The sequence below is a fragment of the Typha latifolia genome, chromosome 15 (genome assembly GCF_019914945.1).
Source record: "Typha latifolia isolate L0001 chromosome 15, TyphaL0001v2, whole genome shotgun sequence".
In the NCBI taxonomy this organism is placed as follows: Eukaryota; Viridiplantae; Streptophyta; class Magnoliopsida; order Poales; family Typhaceae; genus Typha; species Typha latifolia.
Window position 1 is genome coordinate 6,915,970 of NC_133100.1, and position 19,826 is coordinate 6,935,795.

Genomic DNA, 19,826 nt, shown 5'->3' on the forward strand with positions numbered 1-19,826 from the left:
TTTTATTTGAAAATTTGCATATAATACCCTATATTTTTTTAATAAAATTATAATTTACACCTTATATTTTTATTATTTACAAATCGAGCTCTATAATTTAGCAAATACTTACAGAAAACATCTTACCATTAGAATAGTTAAACTTAATTAAATCTCTATGTTAAGTTAACTATACTAAAAAATTATAAAAATATTAATGATATTCTAGTTATTTTAGAAATAAGAGTATTTTATTTATTTATAAATAAAATATTTATACTTAACAAAATATTTTTACGGTGTTAATCCAAATCTAACCCAAATATCTTTTTTGCACATATTCACTAAACCATATGATTCTATTTATAAATAGTAAAAATGTAGAGCTTAAATCATAATTACATTAAAAGCGAGTGTTATATGCTTTTTTTATTTATTTTGGGTTAAAAGGAGAAGATATTAGATATGTGAGGAAGTGAGAAGTCATAAGAAATAAATAAATAAGGGGTCTGTGTGAAAATAAGCTATAGTTCAGGGGTGTTGGTGTAATTAAACCTTATATTATACTATGGGCTCTATCCAGGCCCAAATCACAGCCCAATCCATTCGCAGAGAATTAAATTGCATGGCGATTGTTTCCCAATTCCCAAAGAAATCAGGGAGAGAGAGAGAGTGATCAGCGAGGAAGAGAAGTCCAAATGCCTAATTCCATCTCTTCGGAACCCTAATGAGCTTTATTTGCAATGGTGAAATCTTTCTTCGATCTCGTCTTAGGAAATCTCTATTCGATCCTTGGGATCTTGGCCGCCCTCGGTTTCTCTACCGCGATCTCCGGAACCCGGTAATTATATCCAAAATCTCTCTCATTTCCCCCTCCAAATTTTGATCTTTGACCGATCTACAGCACCTCTTTTTGAAATCACTGATCAGATGATGGTTTTTGGGGCTTGTTAGGTTTTGATCTCGTGGATCGTAAGAGTTACATTCCGTAGCTTTTATTGGTTCTTTGGATTTCTAAGTGCCAGTGACGCCATCATTAAATTCGGTTTTTGTTCTTGCAATTATTTAAGATAATTTTGATTATATTTAAGATTTGTAATAGATATCAAGAAGGTTTTTTTTTTTTTTTCGTTTCATGAAAATGTGGCAGTTATATTGTTGCTTTATTGAACAATTTGGATGCTTGCTGAGGTATAGTAAAGGTAGAAAGAATAAAAGAAATGGAAAACTATCTCAGCCAGTAGGGCTGAAGATGAGCTTACTTAGTGCAATACTGAGTGGTTGCATGTCATTAAATTGGATAGCGGAACTGGGTTACAATTTTTCTTTTCCTGTACCTTGTTTGTATCATTTGATTTGCTTGGAATTGTTAGCGTTTTGTGTTTTCCTCCTCTAAGGCTCTAATTGAATCAAATAAATGGCCAGGACTAGCGCACTTTCGTAATATAAAAAGAATGGTGACGACGTTTAAATTTTAAACTGCCTGTAGGAAGGAGATTGGCTTTCCAGGAAATAGGTTTTGCAAGAATACTGTTCAGGGGCGCTACTTGCTATCAGATGACAATGGTAGTAAACCAACCAAATATGCATAATTTAATCCGAGCTTCTATTCTAATATTCTCTTATCAGAGGTCACTGGATCTATTCTTCTTATTTACTTAACTAAGCGCATTTTGTAGGTTATGTGTGCAGTGCCCTTTCAGTTGATCCATGGTCCCGCTGCTGTCCAGAAGTGGGGGGCCGCTTTTCTTGTCAGTGAGTTTAATTTTTTTGTTCCATGCAATTTTTTTTTCCCTCAGGGGAGTTATTATTTGGGGTATGTTCATCTGAAATAAATACTAAATTTGGCATCGCATTATCCAGGGGGTGCAACCTCGCCTCACAATGTTGCAATTCATATGAATATTGTGTGTCATGCTGCTTGGACCCATCCAGAGTAAGTTATTCAAGGACTTTGGATTCTTCCATTGAAAAACTAAATTTGAAGTCATTGTTTGGGCATGGCCTTTGTGACAGACGGATAAAGATCTTGCAGTGAAGATGAAGATAGCTAAACCTGTTACTGCAGGTATCATACTTACGGGACTTGTTTTTTTTGTTGAAAAGAGGCTGCAGGTATCCCTTGTTTTTCTGCAGGTACTTATGCTAGTGCTTTTGATTTCTGTGCTGGAAGATGCCGCCATAATTCTGCAAGTGTGGTACTTTTCTCTTCCATGAATCTTCTTTCTTCTGTCACCTTAATATTATTGTCTATTTTATTAGCTTTAGAAAATTTCTTTCCTCTTTTATTTCAATGATCTTAGAACTAGTTATTTTGCTTACTTCATACTTTAAGATGTGAAGTTTGTAACACTAGCATTAACACAATTGGGTAAGAAAATAACAAATTTATGGTCGGAAGGCATACATTTGTTTCCTAGTTTGTCCATTTTCGCTTACCATTGTGATCATAAGTTCTATGTTCTTCATTGATATTAGTTCTAATAAACATGTGATATATATTTTAGGTTCATGAGAATGCCTATGCTAGCGACTTCCATCACTGCTATAAATTGCAGTTCAATTTTTCAGGTACCTCACTACAATTTAATATCTTTGCTCGGTTTTTTTTTTCTGTGATGGAGTACATATCGGTTACTTATCAAGTATACAGACAAAATATACAACTATGTCTTAATTTAATTGAAGTTTGTATCGACATTTAAATCTACAATTTCCTGGTTTTATATAACTGTGCTTGCATGAATCCTTTTGCTTATATACCTAATCCCTATTGTTCTCTCTTCTGCATGAGCAGAAATGCACTCCATTTCCTTTTACTATGTTTGACACTATTTTCTAATAAATGATCTGCACAATTATCATGTTAGGGTTAATAGAGTCAAATTCTGAAGCTCGATTGGCAGGCATTGACATCCTAGTTGCAAGGTAAGGGCTGTCCTTTTCTTAATTGTATTTGTTATTTGCCAAGTGATGGAAACTTTTGGCAATTGTTTTACAACAACCTTATGTGTAAGATAGGCAGGGGGAATCCTGTAATTCTGTGTGCACAACAAAAGGCCAATCATGTGTTCCTAACAGGCTTTTTCTACTGAACAAATGTGAACTGTAAGTCCATTTCATTTTTTTCAAATTTTTAATTGCAATTTTTTAAATTGTTTTTCTGCTGATCTATAATGTGGACTTCATTATCAGTAAACGACCAAATAGTTTACTGATAGGAAATATGGATATCAACTAATTCATATATACAATTTCTTGTGACAAGTGTGTCTTTCTTCATTGCTTGTAATATACCATTTTGGATTTGATGTTTGGTGTAATGACTAATGAGGGTGAGTTATTTTCATGCCCTTCATGATATATCTCAGTAACTATTCCAGTACCATGTAATTAATTTATTTTTAAAAAAAAAATCAGTTTGCAGAAACATATGAGCTGCAAGAGTGGTTGCTTTGCGAGCACTGGAGAAGATCAGCCTGCTGAAGTTGTAGATGATGCTCCCAACCATATGGTAAGTTTCCATGTTTCATCTTACTGTGATAGCTTTTTTTGCTCATAAACCTTTTATTGTTCCCCCACTTTGATTAGAGGTGAAAATTTGATGAGAACCTAAGAAATTAGAAGCGGGAAAGTATTCTCTGTCTGTGTATGTTGCATGTAGAGAAGAACTAAGACGTTCTAAATTGGAATCTTTGTTTTCGCTTCTAAAATGTACATCCACTAGGATCCAGTATTCCAGTCTATGTTGGCTAATGTGGCTGCATATGCATATAGTTGGCCAGCCGCTTCACATAGGTCCTGCATGCATGAATCTGCACGACGAATTTCCTGTTTAAATATCATCATTCTTCACCTACAGATTCTATTTTAATCAAAATCACAAGGTTTATGTACACTAACAGCTTACATTATTCTTTCCAATTTTTTCTATATTATCCTGCTTTTGTATTATGAACTAATTACATAAAACAACTGAAATGCACATGTACCTTTATATGCCCCTGACTTCCAGGCATTTGGCTATTGTGATTCTTTTAGAAGCATATTGCCTTTGACTGAAGAGATTTATCTGTTTATATTGCATGGGTTCGTCCTTCTTATACATCGATCATCTCTAGTTTCAGTTGATAAAGAATAGAAGGTTAATTTGCAGCACATACCAAATGATCTGTTTTAAATATCACCTCAAAATACATGTGGCTAAAGTCCCTGAGCTTGAATTGCTGAAGGACTGGCGTACTGGGGGGAAGAGCAGGCTTTAGCTGGATGTTTATTCTTTTCATACCCTGATGCTTCATTTGATGTTTCAAAATTCTGCCTACTCTTGCACTTGACTTTGTCTATGCATACTTCTTTGTATGACTTCTCAAAATTCTGGATAGTTAAAGGACTGCACTAAGCCATGCCTATAAATTTTGATTCTGTTGCTCTCTGGCTCTCCAGAATCCAGGGGCATGCTTATACACACAAATGGAGGACATGCTCACATGTGATGGTTCACATGAATATACCAGGAGACTCTGCCCTTGTGCATGACATCAACAACAGAACTACAAATTGGGGAATGGTCAATGTAAAATTATAAATCTTAAATCTCTTCATCTAAAATTTGCTTGATGGTGTTGCAAGTTCTATTATGTTTTCCTAATTTTCTTTCCAACCTTTCAGTGACCAGCATACCTAGAGTTGAAAAAGAGGGTTAGGTTCAATTTTCTGAACATCCAATTAATCCGCCTGCCACCAAACAAGCTGTAACACCTCCTGGTCACCAGTGGTAGTCATGACTCCCTCCTTTCTCTCTGACCCTAGACCTTAATGTTGCAATTTAGTATCTATTGTACATGAAAACTTATCCAAATATTTGTTTTCCAGAAGATAGTGTTTGCCAAACATCAATCTTGGATACTTATCATGTTATAAGATCAGAGGATAATTGCAAGTAATGGGTGTTTTATTTTGATATGTTTGGCTGTCTCATTGCTTCAATTTACCATCTTAAGAAACCAATCACTGAGGTTGTTTTACCTCGAAATGTGTAGTTGTTCCTAGTTCATCTGCTCATGTAACTTCGGAACTCATGCAATGTACTTAAATTAGTGTCCACATCCTTGTCCTCTCTTCATTGTCCCATTTAGATGCCTTCATATGCAAAAAGGTGTTTAGATGTCGACAAAAGAATGATCAAACATTTAACCCATCACAACCACAATTTTCCATAGTTTGCACTGAAAAAAAAAGAAAGAAAAAAGAAAGGAAAAGAAAGAACACAAAAATAGATTTTTACCAACTTAAATAGTAGAAGGATGTGATCTGTTTTGAAGTTGCTTTTTATTTTTTTCATTATTTTCCTCACAACTCTTCTTGTTGCTAATAACTTAAAAGGAGTAATCAGTTTTAAAGTTCATGAGCTTTGGCCTTTCCCTTCCCTTCTCCACACTCTTCTGTTCACCACCACCATCACCATTGTCCTCTATCTCTTCTTCTTCTTTATCCTCTTCAAATGCAGGGTGTGTGAGAACGCATGCAAGCAGCTGAGTCCCCCTGAGTGCATTCGTCAATGGAAGGTGCCCCTCAGGTGTGTCATCCTTAAGCTCCCATATGAATTCGCTAGGAAAAGATCTATAATTGTACTGCTCCACCTCACTCTCGAGCTTCTTCATCCACCCCACACGTATGAAGAAGCGTGTGAAGTCCCGCCTCGCCTTCTCCCACAGCCGCCGCTGCACGCTGTACCCGAAGCGGCCGCCGCTGTTGGCCCGCCACAGCCGGTCGATGGCGCGGAGGTCGTCGGCCGAGATGAACTTTACCTCCGAGAAGAAGACGTAGCCGCGCTTCTGGGCCGCGTCGCCTGCGAGGGCAATGAGCAGGCGACGCGTCTCCTCGTCGGCCTGGCGGTAGTCGGCGGAGGAGAGGTGGTGGGCGAGAAGGTCCAAGGAGGTGGTAGAAGTGGTTGGGGTGGTAGAAGTTGTTATAGAAGAAGAAGAAGAAGAGGAGGAGAGGTTGGAGGAGAGCTTGTAGTTGAATCTTTTGGTGGGCTTGAAGAGAAATGAAGTAAGGTCATGAGTGGTAGTGGTTGTGGTGGAGGAGTGGTGGTGGTGGCGGAGAAGGGATTGGTGGAGGGGTTTGAGAGTGGCCATGGAGGGATGGAGAGGGAGAGGGAGAGAGGAGGAGAGAGGGGGTCGGATAAGGAATGGGTGAGCAGCGAACGAAGAGGTTATGGAGGCAAATGGGTGTTATCTTGTTGTGGGGATGTGGCACTGTGACAAGTGGAAGGGAGGGCTGTGATTGGTGGGCATTGGGTGAGGGGAGATTCTGCTCGACTTGTCTGAAACTGAGTGGTGGGGTGGAATGGCCGAATGGTGCTTAAGATACTTAGATTGCGTTGTTTCCTGTCACGAAATTATATATTTTTAGATTTTTTTTTAAAAAAAAAATCTTTTCTGTCACTGCCTGATAACCCATTCAACGGCTTCAATCGCACTTGTTTGGATTCTAAATCTATTTATATATATATATATATTTTAAGTGTGATTACATACTGTCAATATATTAGCATTCATCTAATAGTACACCGAAATCGGACTTAGAAAATATCACTTCTAGCCTTAGGGAAACCGGATTTAAAATAATAATTTTCTTTTAATTACAATCAATGTTAAATTCCCTATTTTATTTTTATATTTTTTTATAAATAATTTCACTTTATACCCCTCTTTTTTTCACTTTTTTACTAGAAAACCTATTATCACGTGATTTACGTGTGAGTAGATTTGTAAATTTTACGCCTTTTATTTTTTAAATAAATAGAAAAAGAAAGAGAAATGTTAACGTAATCTTTTATATCCTATAATTTTAGGGGCATTTTTATTTTTTCACTGTTTTTATTAACGTCGTCTTCAATAATTTAAAGCGTTTATTAACTAAAAAGAAATAAGAGGGTGTATGTAGAAATAAGTGATCTAAGTGAAATTATCTATAGTATTCAATATTATTTGTTTTCCGTAAACGAAAAAACCTTTTCCCTCTCTCAGTTGGGTTGAACTTGAACGTAGTAAAAAATTTCTACTTGGGCTCAATTCAACTTCAAGCCTGGAGCCCTTTGATGAGGCCTGGCTTGATCTCAACCCAAGAAAAAAAAAATTAAGAGGTCCAGACCTAACTGTGTTTGTATGATCTTTCTTATTAGGGTTTACGTAGTGAAATTTATGTATTTATATCATGTAACAAAGATTTGGGCTCAGTAGCCTTAGGCCGACGGACCAAGAGAGTCTCCGGCCCATCAAGTACAAATATGACCGGATACGTCAGATGCGTCACCAACACATAACTCACACATATCTAATGATTTTGATTACAGTCACTTAAATTCTATCGTATACATTTATTCAGTTTTACGCATAATTAATATGACGGTGCATATCGAACAACATAATCGTATTGACTTGGTTGGGTCGGCACACAACAAATCTCCATATGTTCTAAGCTTACACAGAATAGTTCTTCAGTATTTCCTACTGTCCAGTCTAATACATACTAAAATAAACTAAGGATTTCATTGCCCTTAAAGTAAGCAAGAAAATTATATCAATTAAGTCCCTTTTTTCTCTCTCTCTCTCTCTCTCTCTCTCTTTTGCGTAGCAATGTCCATATCGCGTATTCATAACTCGTCAATGATTACCCTAACTTAGAAATCGGTGGAATTTTAATTTCAGCTAGGAGAAAAAATTATATGCCCATATAATGAATACCAATTTTGGTCACACATTAAATGGCCTGATAAAGCCACTACTCACTTGAACTGGGTATTTGTTATATTACAAGTAAATAGTAACCATTTATTAGTATGTAGTATACGATAGCAACTACCACTTTAATAGTAAATGATATTAATGTAGAACCCCAGAGAGAGCAAGCAACAAAATAAAATTATTATAACCCCCAAAATTGGAAACTCTTTTCATATGGCAAATTTCCCAAATTCAAACTTCTTCGCCTATAATTTAAGTACTGAAAGTCAAATTATACGGCTCAATTTATATTCATTAATATATTATATTATACGCACAAAATAATTTTTAATTTCATTACATATTTAGTTTAATTTTATTAAATGTAGATCATGTAAGATTTAATTCTTGATTCAGATTTGGATTAGGTTTGATTTTTTTTATTTTTATTTGTTTGTTAAGCGGTTTTGAAAAGGGTTAGCTCGAATTAGCTCGAGCTCAAAGTAGGCACAAATTAGACTGAAATTGAATTCAATCAATTCAAGCTTAATAATTCAAGTTGTGATCAAAATTAATTGATTAAATACCTGTTTGTGTATTTGACTTTTTAATTTGTAATAATATATAAAAATTATATGGACTCCATTATAACGAAAATAATAATAATTATCGACTATACAAAATATATACACTCAAAATTATATACTAATAATTTAGTTCATATCTTTATATATTAATAGTTTAGTGCTTCAAATTCCAAGAGAAGGATGGTTCTCTCATGTGCATTACTTTGTCCTCGTCCTAATTATTTAAACAAAGCATAACTACATCCAGACCCTCGAACTATTAACTATTTTTATATATAGCCTCTTGTCTATTTTTATATTTTGTGATTCAATATTTTTCTTTAACAATATCGGAGGACTTCTGAGAGATATTAAATATTTGAATGGGTCAAAGCATCATAATAAAATAAATAAGCTATAGTTCAAGAGCCTAAATATAATTAACCTTTTAAACAAAGAGGCTAATTATGGACCAAGATTATCATAGTCATTTATTCAACCTAGTGTCAAAATCTAGTCTATTTCTTCTTAAATTCTAAAATTAAATTCATATCCTTACTAATTGTATATTAATTTATTGGAGTAATATAGATAGGCTACTACTTTATCCTATATTTTTGGTAAATCTGGTGGCTTGTAAATAATAAAACAATATAGGGGTTCAAACTGCAAAACTATAAGAAAGCAGAATATTAAAAGAACTACTTAATTAACTCATTATCTCTAGGATAAATGGTAGAAGACCAGTTCTATGTATATTTAAGAGTTAATTATATTATAGCCTATTTTTACAGTTACCCCCTTGCTTCTTTTTTTAATTATTTTATTTTTTATAACTAACGAAAATATCACAAAAAGTAAATTTATATAAAAATGGGCAATAGTTTTACACTTAAGTACCTGAGTTTAATTATTTCTATGTAAATTAAAGCCTCGGAAGAGTTGCACTTTTCCTGAAAACCTCGTGAGGGGTGTAATAATAAAATTTCCATCTTCAAAGTCACAGGAAATGGCAAGAGTGAGTAAGAAAGCAAGCAAAGACAACTGTAAAAAAAAAAGTTCTTCACCTTTAGGACCTTTAAGAAGCTCACTTCCCATTAAAAAGAATATATGATTTAATACCAATATGTTTCATAATTGAGAAAATTATAAAAATATACTTCGCAATTACATGCAGTGATGTCAATTTTTTCTTTTTTTTTAATAAAACAAGGACTTACTTCGCAAATAATGAAAACAGGAGGGGCTTTATTTGTTATACAGTCAAAGTGTAGGGTGTTATTTGTAAATTTGAAATTCCAATATCTTTCTCAGTATTTATATTTAGATACCCCCTCCCCTCTTAAATTATAAGAGGGTTTTTTTTCAATATCTTTCTGTCAACTTTGGTTAATAAAAAAACTAGAGGGTGTGGGATGTAATTTGTCCTGGAATAATTACGGTGGTAATGCATCAAACTTAGTGTCCAGATTAATTTTTTGAGACAAATTTATCTTTTATCTAGTGATGATGTGGTATATTCTATGACTCCATAAATGCATACAGTTCATCCTGCCAAGCTACTCCAGTTGGCTCATTACAAATTTTCCAACAATCTTTATGGACCCAAACAATTTATTAGGGTTTTATTTGCAAATATATAAAAGAAAGATGGTTATTCTAATTTTCTTTCTCCCATCTTTATATGCACCCCCTTAGATACTGCAAGTATTTTTTTTAAAGTATAAAAGTTATATCTCTAACCAAAAATAAAAAGAAATCTTCTATACATTAGTATCTCATTTTGAGAGATTGGTGATATAAATAAGTTTACGTGTAAATTAATATTATTTTTATTTTTTAAAGAAAGGAGAATTACTAGATCAAGAAAGAAAGTAGCATGGATGGTTGAAGTGATTCAGGGAGACTGGGAGTGAAAGCGAGAGATAGAGAAAGGGAGAATTAAAAAAGAAAAGAATGAAAAAGAAGGGGAAGAAAAGGAAAGGTGCAGCAATCTTGCAGAGGAATTCGAATTGATGGACAAGTGTGCAGAGATCCAGGCATGAAAACATAAGAGCATTTATTTCTCATTAATGATCCCCACCTACACATGCCTACTACCAGAAACTCAAATTTAATGCCATTGAAGACCTCCCCATCTCTCTGCTTCTCTTCTCTCTGTCTTCCACCCTGTATCCTTATACCAGTCTTCCACCCTCTCTGCTCTCCTACCAAGGGGGCCTAAACCATACAACCTTAACAAGTTTGTCATTATGCTGCAATGGGAATGGAGTTGAACTGTGAAAAGACTCTGTTTTGAAGCAGGTAACAAGAAGTCCATCCAGTTAGCATCTGCTGTGTTTTTATTTTTTGACAATTGGGTATTCGATCAAATGCGCCAAAAGTGCCTATCTTTTCTTCTCTTTGTGGTGAAAAAAAGTTTTGATTTTGGAGTGCTTACCATATTTGAATTACGCATTCCACTATTCCAGGTTTTTTTTAAGGTACATTTCTCTAGGAAAGAGAGAAGGGAAGGGCTTGGAGATGGGCGGTGAGTTCTTTTATATTTTCTTACTAACTTCTTCTTTTCACTAGACTTGATGCCCTTCTTCTATTATCTCTGTAGGGTTCTCATCATGTTTCACCATTTGAGTTTTGGGGTAATTGAGTAGTAGAATTTCTCTTCTGAAATGGGTCTGGAAGAATAAATTTAGTCGAGCTTGTACTACTCTGGATCATGAACATGAACACCAAAAGGCATGACGAGTCCGTCTTCATTCAAGTTGCAATCTTGGTGCTAATTTCTTCTGCTCTTGGAGTTGGTGTCTTAGGACTTGGGTCCATGTCTTCCATTGCTGTCTCATATGGAGAGAATGGCCCAGTCTTCTGTGGTTTGAACTCAGATGGGTCTCATCTTGTCACTTGCTTTGGGGCAGATGCTTCCATTGTCTATGGTGCTCCTTTCAGACTCCCCCTCTTGGGTCTTACAGCAGGTGATGGCTTTGTTTGTGGGCTCCTCTTGGATACAAGCCAACCTTACTGTTGGGGTAGCAACATCTATGTAAAGATGGGTGTGCCTCAGCCCATGGTGGAAGGCGCCAAGTATTCCGAAGTCAGTGCCGGCGATGACCACCTCTGTGCCCTAAGAATTCCGGCCAAAGGAACCCATAGAGGCATTTCGTTGATCGATTGCTGGGGCTATAACATGACCGGCAGCCACATTTTCGCCGGAGGGATTTCAGCCATCTCAGCCGGCTCGGTATTTAACTGCGGGTTGTTCTCCCGTAACCAAACGGCATTTTGTTGGGGGGACGAGACTGGGAGTGGTGTGATCGACTTGACGCCGAGGAGTATGAGGTTTCAATCCATTTCGGCCGGTGGGTTTCATGTCTGCGGGACGTTAGAGAATGCTCAGGTCTTTTGTTGGGGTAAGAGCTTGGAGACGAGGCAGTCTTCTTCAGGTATATTAGGCCAGGGGAATGTGAATATTGTACCCATGGATCCTATGGTTTCTGTCGTTGGGGGCAGGTTTCATGCTTGTGGAATAAAGAGTGTTGATCACCAAGTGGTTTGCTGGGGATTTACTCTTCGAAACAGTGTACCTCCTCCCAAGCAGTCAAAGATGTATGAGATTTCAGCCGGTGACTACTTCACCTGTGGTGTCCTCGCAGGGACATCCCTTCGGCCACTCTGCTGGGGCACAGGAGGTCCTTGGTCGATACCAATGGCGGTCTCTCCTGGAATTTGCGCTTCAAATCCTTGCGGCCCTGGTTATTATGAATTCAGGCATCTTAGCTTGGGAAATAAGATTTGCAAGCCTGCAAATTCTAGAGTATGCTTGCCATGCAGTACTGGTTGCCCCGAAGGAAGTTATGAGTCCTTGCCTTGCAATTTGACGGCGGATCGCCTGTGTGAGTTCAATTGTTCCAGCTGTGCCTCGGAGGAGTGCACGTCCTCCTGCTCATCTCAGAAGAAATCAAAGAACCGGAAATTCTTCTCTCTTCAAATGCCTATCTTTGTTGCAGAGATTGTCTTTGCGGTTGTCTTGGTGAGCTCTGTGTCTGTGGTTGCTTTTCTTTATGTTCGATATAAGCTTCACAACTGTAAATGCTCAGATTCTGAACTCAAAATGACAAAGAACCGAGTATACTCTTTCCACAAGGAGTCTATGAAAGTCCGGCCCGATATGGAGGACCTCAAGATTAGAAGGGCTCAAATGTTCACTTACGAAGAGCTGGAGAAGGCGACGGGAGGCTTTTGCGAGGAATCACAAGTAGGAAAAGGTAGTTTCTCATGTGTTTTTAAAGGGATCTTGAAAGATGGAACTCTGGTAGCAGTTAAGCGGGCTATAAAAGTATCTGACATGAAGAAGACCTCTAAGGAATTCCACACGGAACTTGATCTACTCTCAAGACTAAACCATGCCCATCTGCTCAACCTACTTGGTTACTGTGAAGAAGGTGGCGAGAGACTTTTGGTGTACGAGTTCATGGCTCATGGTTCCTTGCATCAGCACCTTCATGGCAAAGATTCATGTTTGCGGGAGCAATTAGACTGGGTCAGAAGGGTGACCATTGCAGTCCAGGCTGCTCGCGGCATAGAGTACTTGCATGGATATGCTTGCCCACCAGTTATTCACAGAGACATCAAGTCATCAAACATTCTAATTGACGAAGAACATAATGCCCGTGTTGCCGATTTTGGCCTCTCTTTATTGGGCCCTGCCGACAGTAGTTCCCCGTTATCTGAACTCCCTGCGGGAACTCTTGGATACCTCGATCCCGAGTACTACCGACTTCACTACTTGACGACAAAATCTGATGTCTACAGCTTTGGAGTTCTCCTGTTAGAAATTTTGAGTGGTAGGAGAGCAATAGATATGCAATTTGAAGAAGGAAATATTGTAGAATGGGCAGTTCCATTAATCAAAGCAGGTGACATCTCCACAGTCTTAGACCCAGTACTCAAACCACCTGCTGACCTTGAGGCCCTTAAGAAGATTGCCGCCATAGCATGTAAGTGTGTGAGAATGAGGGGAAAAGATAGGCCTTCAATGGATAAGGTGACGACTGCCTTAGAGAGAGCTCTTGCCCTATTGATGGGAAGTCCGAGTAATGAGCAACCGATATTACCTACAGAGGTCGTTCTGGGGAGCAGTAGGATGCATAAGAAGGCCTCACAGAGATCGTCCAATCAGTCATGTTCTGAGAATGATTTGGTCGACGGAGATGACCAGCGAATAGAGTATCGGGCTCCTTCATGGATAACATTCCCAAGTGTGACTTCATCGCAAAGGAGGAAGTCATCAGTCTCAGAGGCCGACATGGATGCAAAGAATTCTGATGGGAGGAATGTGGGAAGCAGCGCGGGGGACGGTTTGAGGTGCTTGGAGGAAGAGATTGGACCTGCGTCGCCGCAAGAAGATCTATTCTTGCAACACAACTTTTAGCAGCTTGGCAGTGTCTGAAAGATTCGAGCTGTAAGTATCAATTTTTTTTCTTTCTTCTTCACTTGACTGTTTTCGAATCAATATCATGTTCTGGTTTTTTAGCCCTAGAGATGATATGAGTTCATCATGGCTTCTGAATGTACTTAGTAATATGGGAATTACAAAACTAAAGTGATTCTCTTGATCTGCACTTGTGCAACTTCTGAATCAAGATCAATCTGTTACTCCTGTAAACAGTCTCATTCAAGAAAACCACTTTGGAAGGCATCATTTGTTTTGCTTCTGCAGAGCAACTGCTTTTAATTTCTGACAGATTTTGCTGCAATTGTAATCAAATGTCAAGCATGTGTATCTCCTCTATCTAATCTCTCCTTTTTCTAGAATCTCAAGTGATTGATGGAAGCCACAAACTTATAAAGTTTAAGATTAAATCATTCTTGCTTGCATATTAAATGTCCTCAATTCATGCAATCATTGGTGAATAGCAAGCAGAGATCAGCCCTTTGTGGTTGCTTTCTTTGTATTTTCTCATATATTAATCTTTCTTTGCACATTTACTCACAAAAACTACTTCAATTTTATGCCAGAAATTTCCGAATGATTCTTATACCAGAAGTGAAATATAATTGAAGATTTCTCTATTACTGACAAACCTGATAATCCAAAATTCCTGCAATTCTTCAAGCAGTTAATCTAAACCTGTTCTTATTTTTCCGTAATAAATAGATAAAAGGGAGCAGAATGGTACAATAAAAGGTTAGCAGGGTTATCATTGCAGTTGAGCTATGGTTTGAAATTTCTAATAGATGATCATTAGACCCAAGAGGGAGAAACTTTAAAGGAAAGGAGCTGCGATAATTTCCATTCTTGATGCATGATGGGTCTCTTTCTGAAAGAATGAATCTTTGCTTTAAGAAATGAGACACTTGAAAGGTGAAGTAATAATAGAGGATGGGGTTAATTACACTTAGGCCAGTAAATTATTGCTCATCTTTCTTCTATTTATTTTTTTTGGCAAATATTCCAATACCTCTCTAAAATTTATAATCTTAATTATTTTAATTTAACGGCTATAATAGTCAGTTTTTATACCTAGTATCGATTCTAAAATCATATTACGTTAAAAAAAAATAGACATATTAGTTATGTGCCTAACTTTTAAGTTACACGTTTTTTTCCTCTTAGATAGGATTATGATTTAATTATATAAGATATTATTTAATATTAAACCATCTAAGTTTGATTAATTAGAGATAGACTTCAATTTAAATATGATTTTCTCTCTCTATTTGTAATTAACTTTTAGTTTAAATCAACCTTAAACTAACGAGAGATATACGTAAATAATAAAACATAATCGAAGAGATAAAATTTGATTAAACTTTCATCAAGTTAATTATAAAAATACATCAATATTTTTTATTTTGATATATATACATTACTCGTAGTTAAAAAAAAATGTCTTTTTACTTGATAAATGATTGAGATAATATAATTATTAAAAAATAATGTGCAAAATAATATATTTTAAAAATAAATAATCACCTATTGAACTGATAATATCTTTTAATTTTGCTTGCATTTCTATTATACTTTTAAAAATCTTAATCATTAAATCTTTATGAAACCGATTGATAAACAATTACCTATATGGTATGGAAGAAAAACTCTTATTTTTTTTAGGGTATTTAGATTTCTCAACTATCTAATATCTCTAATCTTATCCACCTCATAATAGTGTAGACAAAAAAAATATAATAATTATTTTATTCTTAAATTCTCTATATTCTTTTAACTAAATAAGAGTAAATCTGTACTTAGAGTATTCAGAATTGATTGTATGACAGTTAGGTGATAGTTTTTAAGGGAAAAAATTATAAGCATTTTTACAAATCAAATCCTACATTTTAATTATTTTATAATTCACAACCCTTGTTTTGAATATTTTGTAATTCAACTCTTTTTTATAATTCTCATTTAACACTTTGATATTATTTTGACTAACATTGACCAAATTATTAAAATATCTCTAATATTCTCTCATTTCTATATTCCTCTACCATCTTTCCTACCTATCTCTTCCACCGTCACCATTGTCGTTGCAAATCGCCATCGCTACTACCTTTCTCTATCTTCCCCAAACCTGTACTCCTCCTTTTCTTCTTCTCTTTGGGAAGAAAAAAAAAAGATGAAAAAGATAGGGATAATTTAGGTATTTATAAATTTAGGGCGTTAAATGAGAATTATAGGATAAAATGATGGGTCTAAGTTACAAAGTCCTCAAACACGGAGTATGAATCTAACCATATGGGTTAAGTTGAGTCTAGTCAAGTTAGTTACTTAGCTTTATCTTATTATTTTAAATTTCAAATAAATCGAATAATCCATATATGGATCTCATCTGCTAAGGGTGGAGGTGGACATGTTTTAGCTAAGTTATTATTTTCATCCTTATTTTTTATCATAGCCGTTAGATAGATTTATCTTTCTAAGAGTAGATCATGGCAATAGAAGTTTCACGATCAGCCACCCTATCTATCTTATGGCCATCCACCACCACCCTTGGTCGTCCGCTACCCTCCGACGACTACTGCAACGTTTGTTATTTATCGTTTTACCCTATTTGATCTTGCTCCACTGTTTTAACCATAACTTTCAATTCAAACTTCATTCCAAATCCATTAGAATCCTAACTTCCGAGATTATTAACCCTCAAAATCTCATGATCACCCTATGGACGGATAGTTTTAGATCTGGTTCGTAACAGAATCGCAAAATAGGTAAAATATAAAGTATAATTGTAAAAATGTCAAAAATATATAATTTGTACCCTAGGAGTTAAGCCAAAATTTAAGGTGTTTTGTTGAACTTCTATTTATGTCACATAATTCTCTTAAAATAGGAAGTCCAAGTTGCCCTTTTGTTTTGCAACAATTAACTAGAGAAGCAAAATTTATTGATTATTTTTTGTTTAATGCTTATTTCAAAACAGGAGAATATAAAGAGTAAAGTAATCAAACATTTAACAATTTTAACCAAAAAATATATTAAAAAAATATAACGATTTTACCTGAAATAAAACTACGGTATCCCTCACCTTTATGACGACATTAGATGAAAAAAATATTAAATAATTATTTTAGCATCAACTTCTGGAAGAGTAAATCGATTAGCATCCAAAATTAGACCTAATAATTTCAAAATTAAAATTAAAATTAAAGTTGTTTTTAAAGAGTTGCCATCACGACACGCGAGATTGCATATTAGAAGATGACGGGCTTTGCACGCATTTTAAAGCGTAATCAAATTTGCATGCTTCGCCATTAGGGTTTCTAATTGGATTGGATTTTTTTCCTCTTTTTTTTTCTTTTTCTTCCGAACCATTAATTATTAAATTAGGATCACTTTAGATTCTTATTAAATTCAATTTGTGTTTCTTTATAACTATATCTACCTGAGTGGGGTTCAAGTTTTTGAATTGGATAATCTTAGATAATCCAAATTATATTACGTGTGATCTCTTTATAAATTTTTTTGATTAACATCCCATCTCTAAGTTAACATAAAGTAAACCAATCTTTAACAAAACAGTATTTAAAGAAAAGTTTTCTCTTAAAATATGCTAAATTTATCTTTTAAAATATTTGAAATATCGTCGTCATTTTCTCTCGCTCGAACTTCTACAATAGTAGTCTAAAATATCATGGTCAACATTCAAATTTCTCCAAAATTATTTTCTCGAGAATACTTTAGATTGCACCGGCTTTAGTTTTACTAAGATTCGGTGGCATGCTTTTCCTCTCACAGACAGTTTTAGCTCCTCTCTTTTCCTTCATTTTTCTCTTTTTCTCCATTTTTATTCTCTCCTTTTATTTTCCTCTTTCTCTAACATCCTATCCATTTTATGTGGTCCTCGGATTTCTTAATGGGCAAGACTCCACCCCTTTCTCCTTTCTTGTTTGGCTGACTTACTGTGTGCCGAGAGCTCCAACCACATCATGCCCCCTCTTTCGCTAATGCGTCTTTGCTCTGCTAACTCATCGCATTGCTCCTCCATCACTAGGTCATATCTTGCTTCTCCTATCGCCCATGCGCTCTCTCTCATAAATTCGCCACCTTTGTCGCATCGTTGCTACACTCAGCATCTCTATCGTCCCTTGATTCTGGCAAGGGTTTTTGGAGGTAGCGGAGTGCTCTCTCTGTATTGTTGTGCCATTATCACTTTCCCTCATTGTCACAACAACTTTTGCCTAGCACAATTGCAACCATGTTTGGCGGTGCCTTGATCAAATTAGTTGTTGATACATCTTTATTTAGATATTTCTCTCTCATCATATATATATATATATAAAATATCATGTTGTTAGTTCTATTAACTAAATTTAACCGGACTACTAAATTAACTTGACTAAACATATTATCAAAATGTCTTATTCAACCCAAAATATCTTTTATCTCAAAGATGAGTCTACCAAAACCTAAAATACCATTACTAAAATTTTTTACCCACACCCAAGCTAAGAGACTAGATGAGAAAGAACTATAATTTTTGGGGAATCCAAGTTGATCTCTCTTACTCTTAGATTTTAAGCTTAGAGGAAAAGAAATAAAATTTATATCAACCATTTCTAGTAGAGTTGGTAGGCACATTCTCTATGATCAAGACCAGGCAGCTTACTATATAGATTAAAAACTTAGTAAAACCTAAGTACCTCTATATCTAGAGAGTAACAGCTCTTTATCGTCTATATTTAACCTTCGAGCTCATTAACGATTAAAAAATAAAACAAAATTTATTAAGCCCTAAAAAATGGAGTGGTTGATATGTGTGTTAAAATACAAATTTCTTTTCAAAAGAAAAAGAGAAAGAAAACCCTAAACTAAAAAATAGGGGGGGTTGGTTCATCACTCAGATCTCTAAGAACCTGTCATCATCATCATCATATTTCGTCCACGTGTCAATCGGATCTCACCATCCGTAGCGAATTCCAACGGTCGGTGGAAACTTTATTAAAAGGTAATCTTCGGCTCTACGCGCTTCTTTCCCTTTTCCCCTCCTCCCACCCCCCCCACCCCCCACCCCACGACGTGACAAAAGAGCAATTCCGGAAAGAAGACAAGAACGTCTCTTCCTCTCGACCACTAAAATCTCCCCCCAAAAAATTCTCCCCACCGCCCTAATTATCGTCGTCACGTTCCTTCTCCTCCTAATCTTTTTTATTTTTAATTTTTAATTTTCATTTTGGGATCTTGTTCCCTTCCTGATCTTCTCCAATTCTGGCGAACTCGGAGATGGATCCGACGGAGTTGAAGCGGGTCTTCCAGATGTTCGACCGCAACGGCGACGGGCGGATCACGAAGAAGGAATTGGGCGATTCGCTGGAGAAATTAGGGATCGACATCCCGGAGAAGGAGCTCATGGCGATGATCGACAAGATCGACGTAAACGGCGACGGGTGCATCGACATCGACGAGTTCGGGTCGCTGTACCAGACCATCATGGACGAGAGGGACGAGGAGGAGGACATGCGGGAGGCGTTCAACGTGTTCGACCAGAACGGCGACGGGTTCATCACCGTCGAGGAGCTGCGCTCGGTGCTCGCGTCGCTGGGGCTGAAGCAAGGGAGGACCGTCGAGGATTGCCGGAGGATGATACACAAGGTGGACAAGGACGGCGACGGGATGGTCAATTTCAAGGAGTTTAAGCAGATGATGAGAGGTGGAGGATTCGCCGCACTCGGATAAGAACAATTTATTACAACAGAAAGAGAGAGAGAGAAAAAAAAAAGCTTTCTTGCAGGAGATGTAGATATTAATGTGTGTGTGTGTGAGAGAGAGAGAGAGAGAGAGAGAGAGGGGGTGGGTTGGTGTTAATCTGGAGAGTGGTGAAGAACTCCAATTATATACATTCTGTGTGCTTTATATAGTTTTGGATTTTTATTGGATTGCAATATTCATGTTGTTCTTCTCTTTCTTTTCTTGAATCAATTTTTTGTTAGTAATTTATAGGTTGGCATCTCTTTCTTTGAGAAAGGAAACATCTCAAACTTGGAAATGGAGTATATGTTAGAGTCACATATGATTCATCATAATGATAATGTTTTTGAATGCTAACCAGAGATT

General features: G+C 36.2%; 4 protein-coding genes across 9 annotated transcripts; 3 read left to right on the top strand and 1 right to left on the bottom strand.

The window, feature by feature from the left end:
• Nucleotides 1-571: 571 nt before the first annotated feature.
• LOC140801847 (uncharacterized) lies at nucleotides 572-6,527 on the top strand. 6 transcript variants are annotated; one of them, XR_012111533.1, is made up of 14 exons: nucleotides 572-820; nucleotides 1,469-1,545; nucleotides 1,659-1,734; nucleotides 1,843-1,915; nucleotides 1,996-2,047; nucleotides 2,116-2,177; nucleotides 2,487-2,550; nucleotides 2,850-2,907; nucleotides 3,001-3,087; nucleotides 3,400-3,493; nucleotides 4,426-4,555; nucleotides 4,651-4,756; nucleotides 5,489-5,557; nucleotides 5,662-6,527. XR_012111533.1 is itself a non-coding variant. In XM_073157185.1 (12 exons), exons 1-11 carry the CDS (start codon nucleotides 723-725, stop codon nucleotides 4,516-4,518), a joined length of 834 nt encoding a protein of 277 aa, XP_073013286.1. In that variant the 5' UTR covers nucleotides 572-722; the 3' UTR covers nucleotides 4,519-4,555; nucleotides 5,489-5,601. The 6 variants fall into 6 exon arrangements, 3 of the variants coding, with proteins under 3 accessions (XP_073013286.1, XP_073013284.1, XP_073013287.1); XR_012111534.1 differs by lacking the exon at nucleotides 4,651-4,756; XR_012111532.1 differs by lacking the exon at nucleotides 5,662-6,527 and having other exon boundaries at nucleotides 5,489-5,601.
• LOC140801848 (tetrapyrrole-binding protein, chloroplastic) lies at nucleotides 5,161-6,119 on the bottom strand. Its single transcript, XM_073157187.1, has one exon. It carries the CDS (start codon nucleotides 6,117-6,119, stop codon nucleotides 5,358-5,360), a length of 762 nt encoding a protein of 253 aa, XP_073013288.1. The 3' UTR covers nucleotides 5,161-5,357.
• A 3,788-nt stretch (nucleotides 6,528-10,315) lies between the features above and the next one.
• Nucleotides 10,316-13,973, top strand: LOC140802372 (serine/threonine-protein kinase-like protein CR4). Its single transcript, XM_073157884.1, has 3 exons — nucleotides 10,316-10,579; nucleotides 10,747-10,805; nucleotides 10,881-13,973. The coding sequence occupies exon 3, from the start codon at nucleotides 10,992-10,994 to the stop codon at nucleotides 13,701-13,703; it is 2,712 nt and encodes a 903-aa protein (XP_073013985.1). The 5' UTR covers nucleotides 10,316-10,579; nucleotides 10,747-10,805; nucleotides 10,881-10,991; the 3' UTR covers nucleotides 13,704-13,973.
• Nucleotides 13,974-18,781: 4,808 nt separating this feature from the next.
• LOC140801582 (calmodulin-like protein 3) lies at nucleotides 18,782-19,709 on the top strand. Its single transcript, XM_073156756.1, has one exon. The coding sequence runs from the start codon at nucleotides 18,996-18,998 to the stop codon at nucleotides 19,446-19,448; it is 453 nt and encodes a 150-aa protein (XP_073012857.1). The 5' UTR covers nucleotides 18,782-18,995; the 3' UTR covers nucleotides 19,449-19,709.
• Nucleotides 19,710-19,826: the final 117 nt, after the last annotated feature.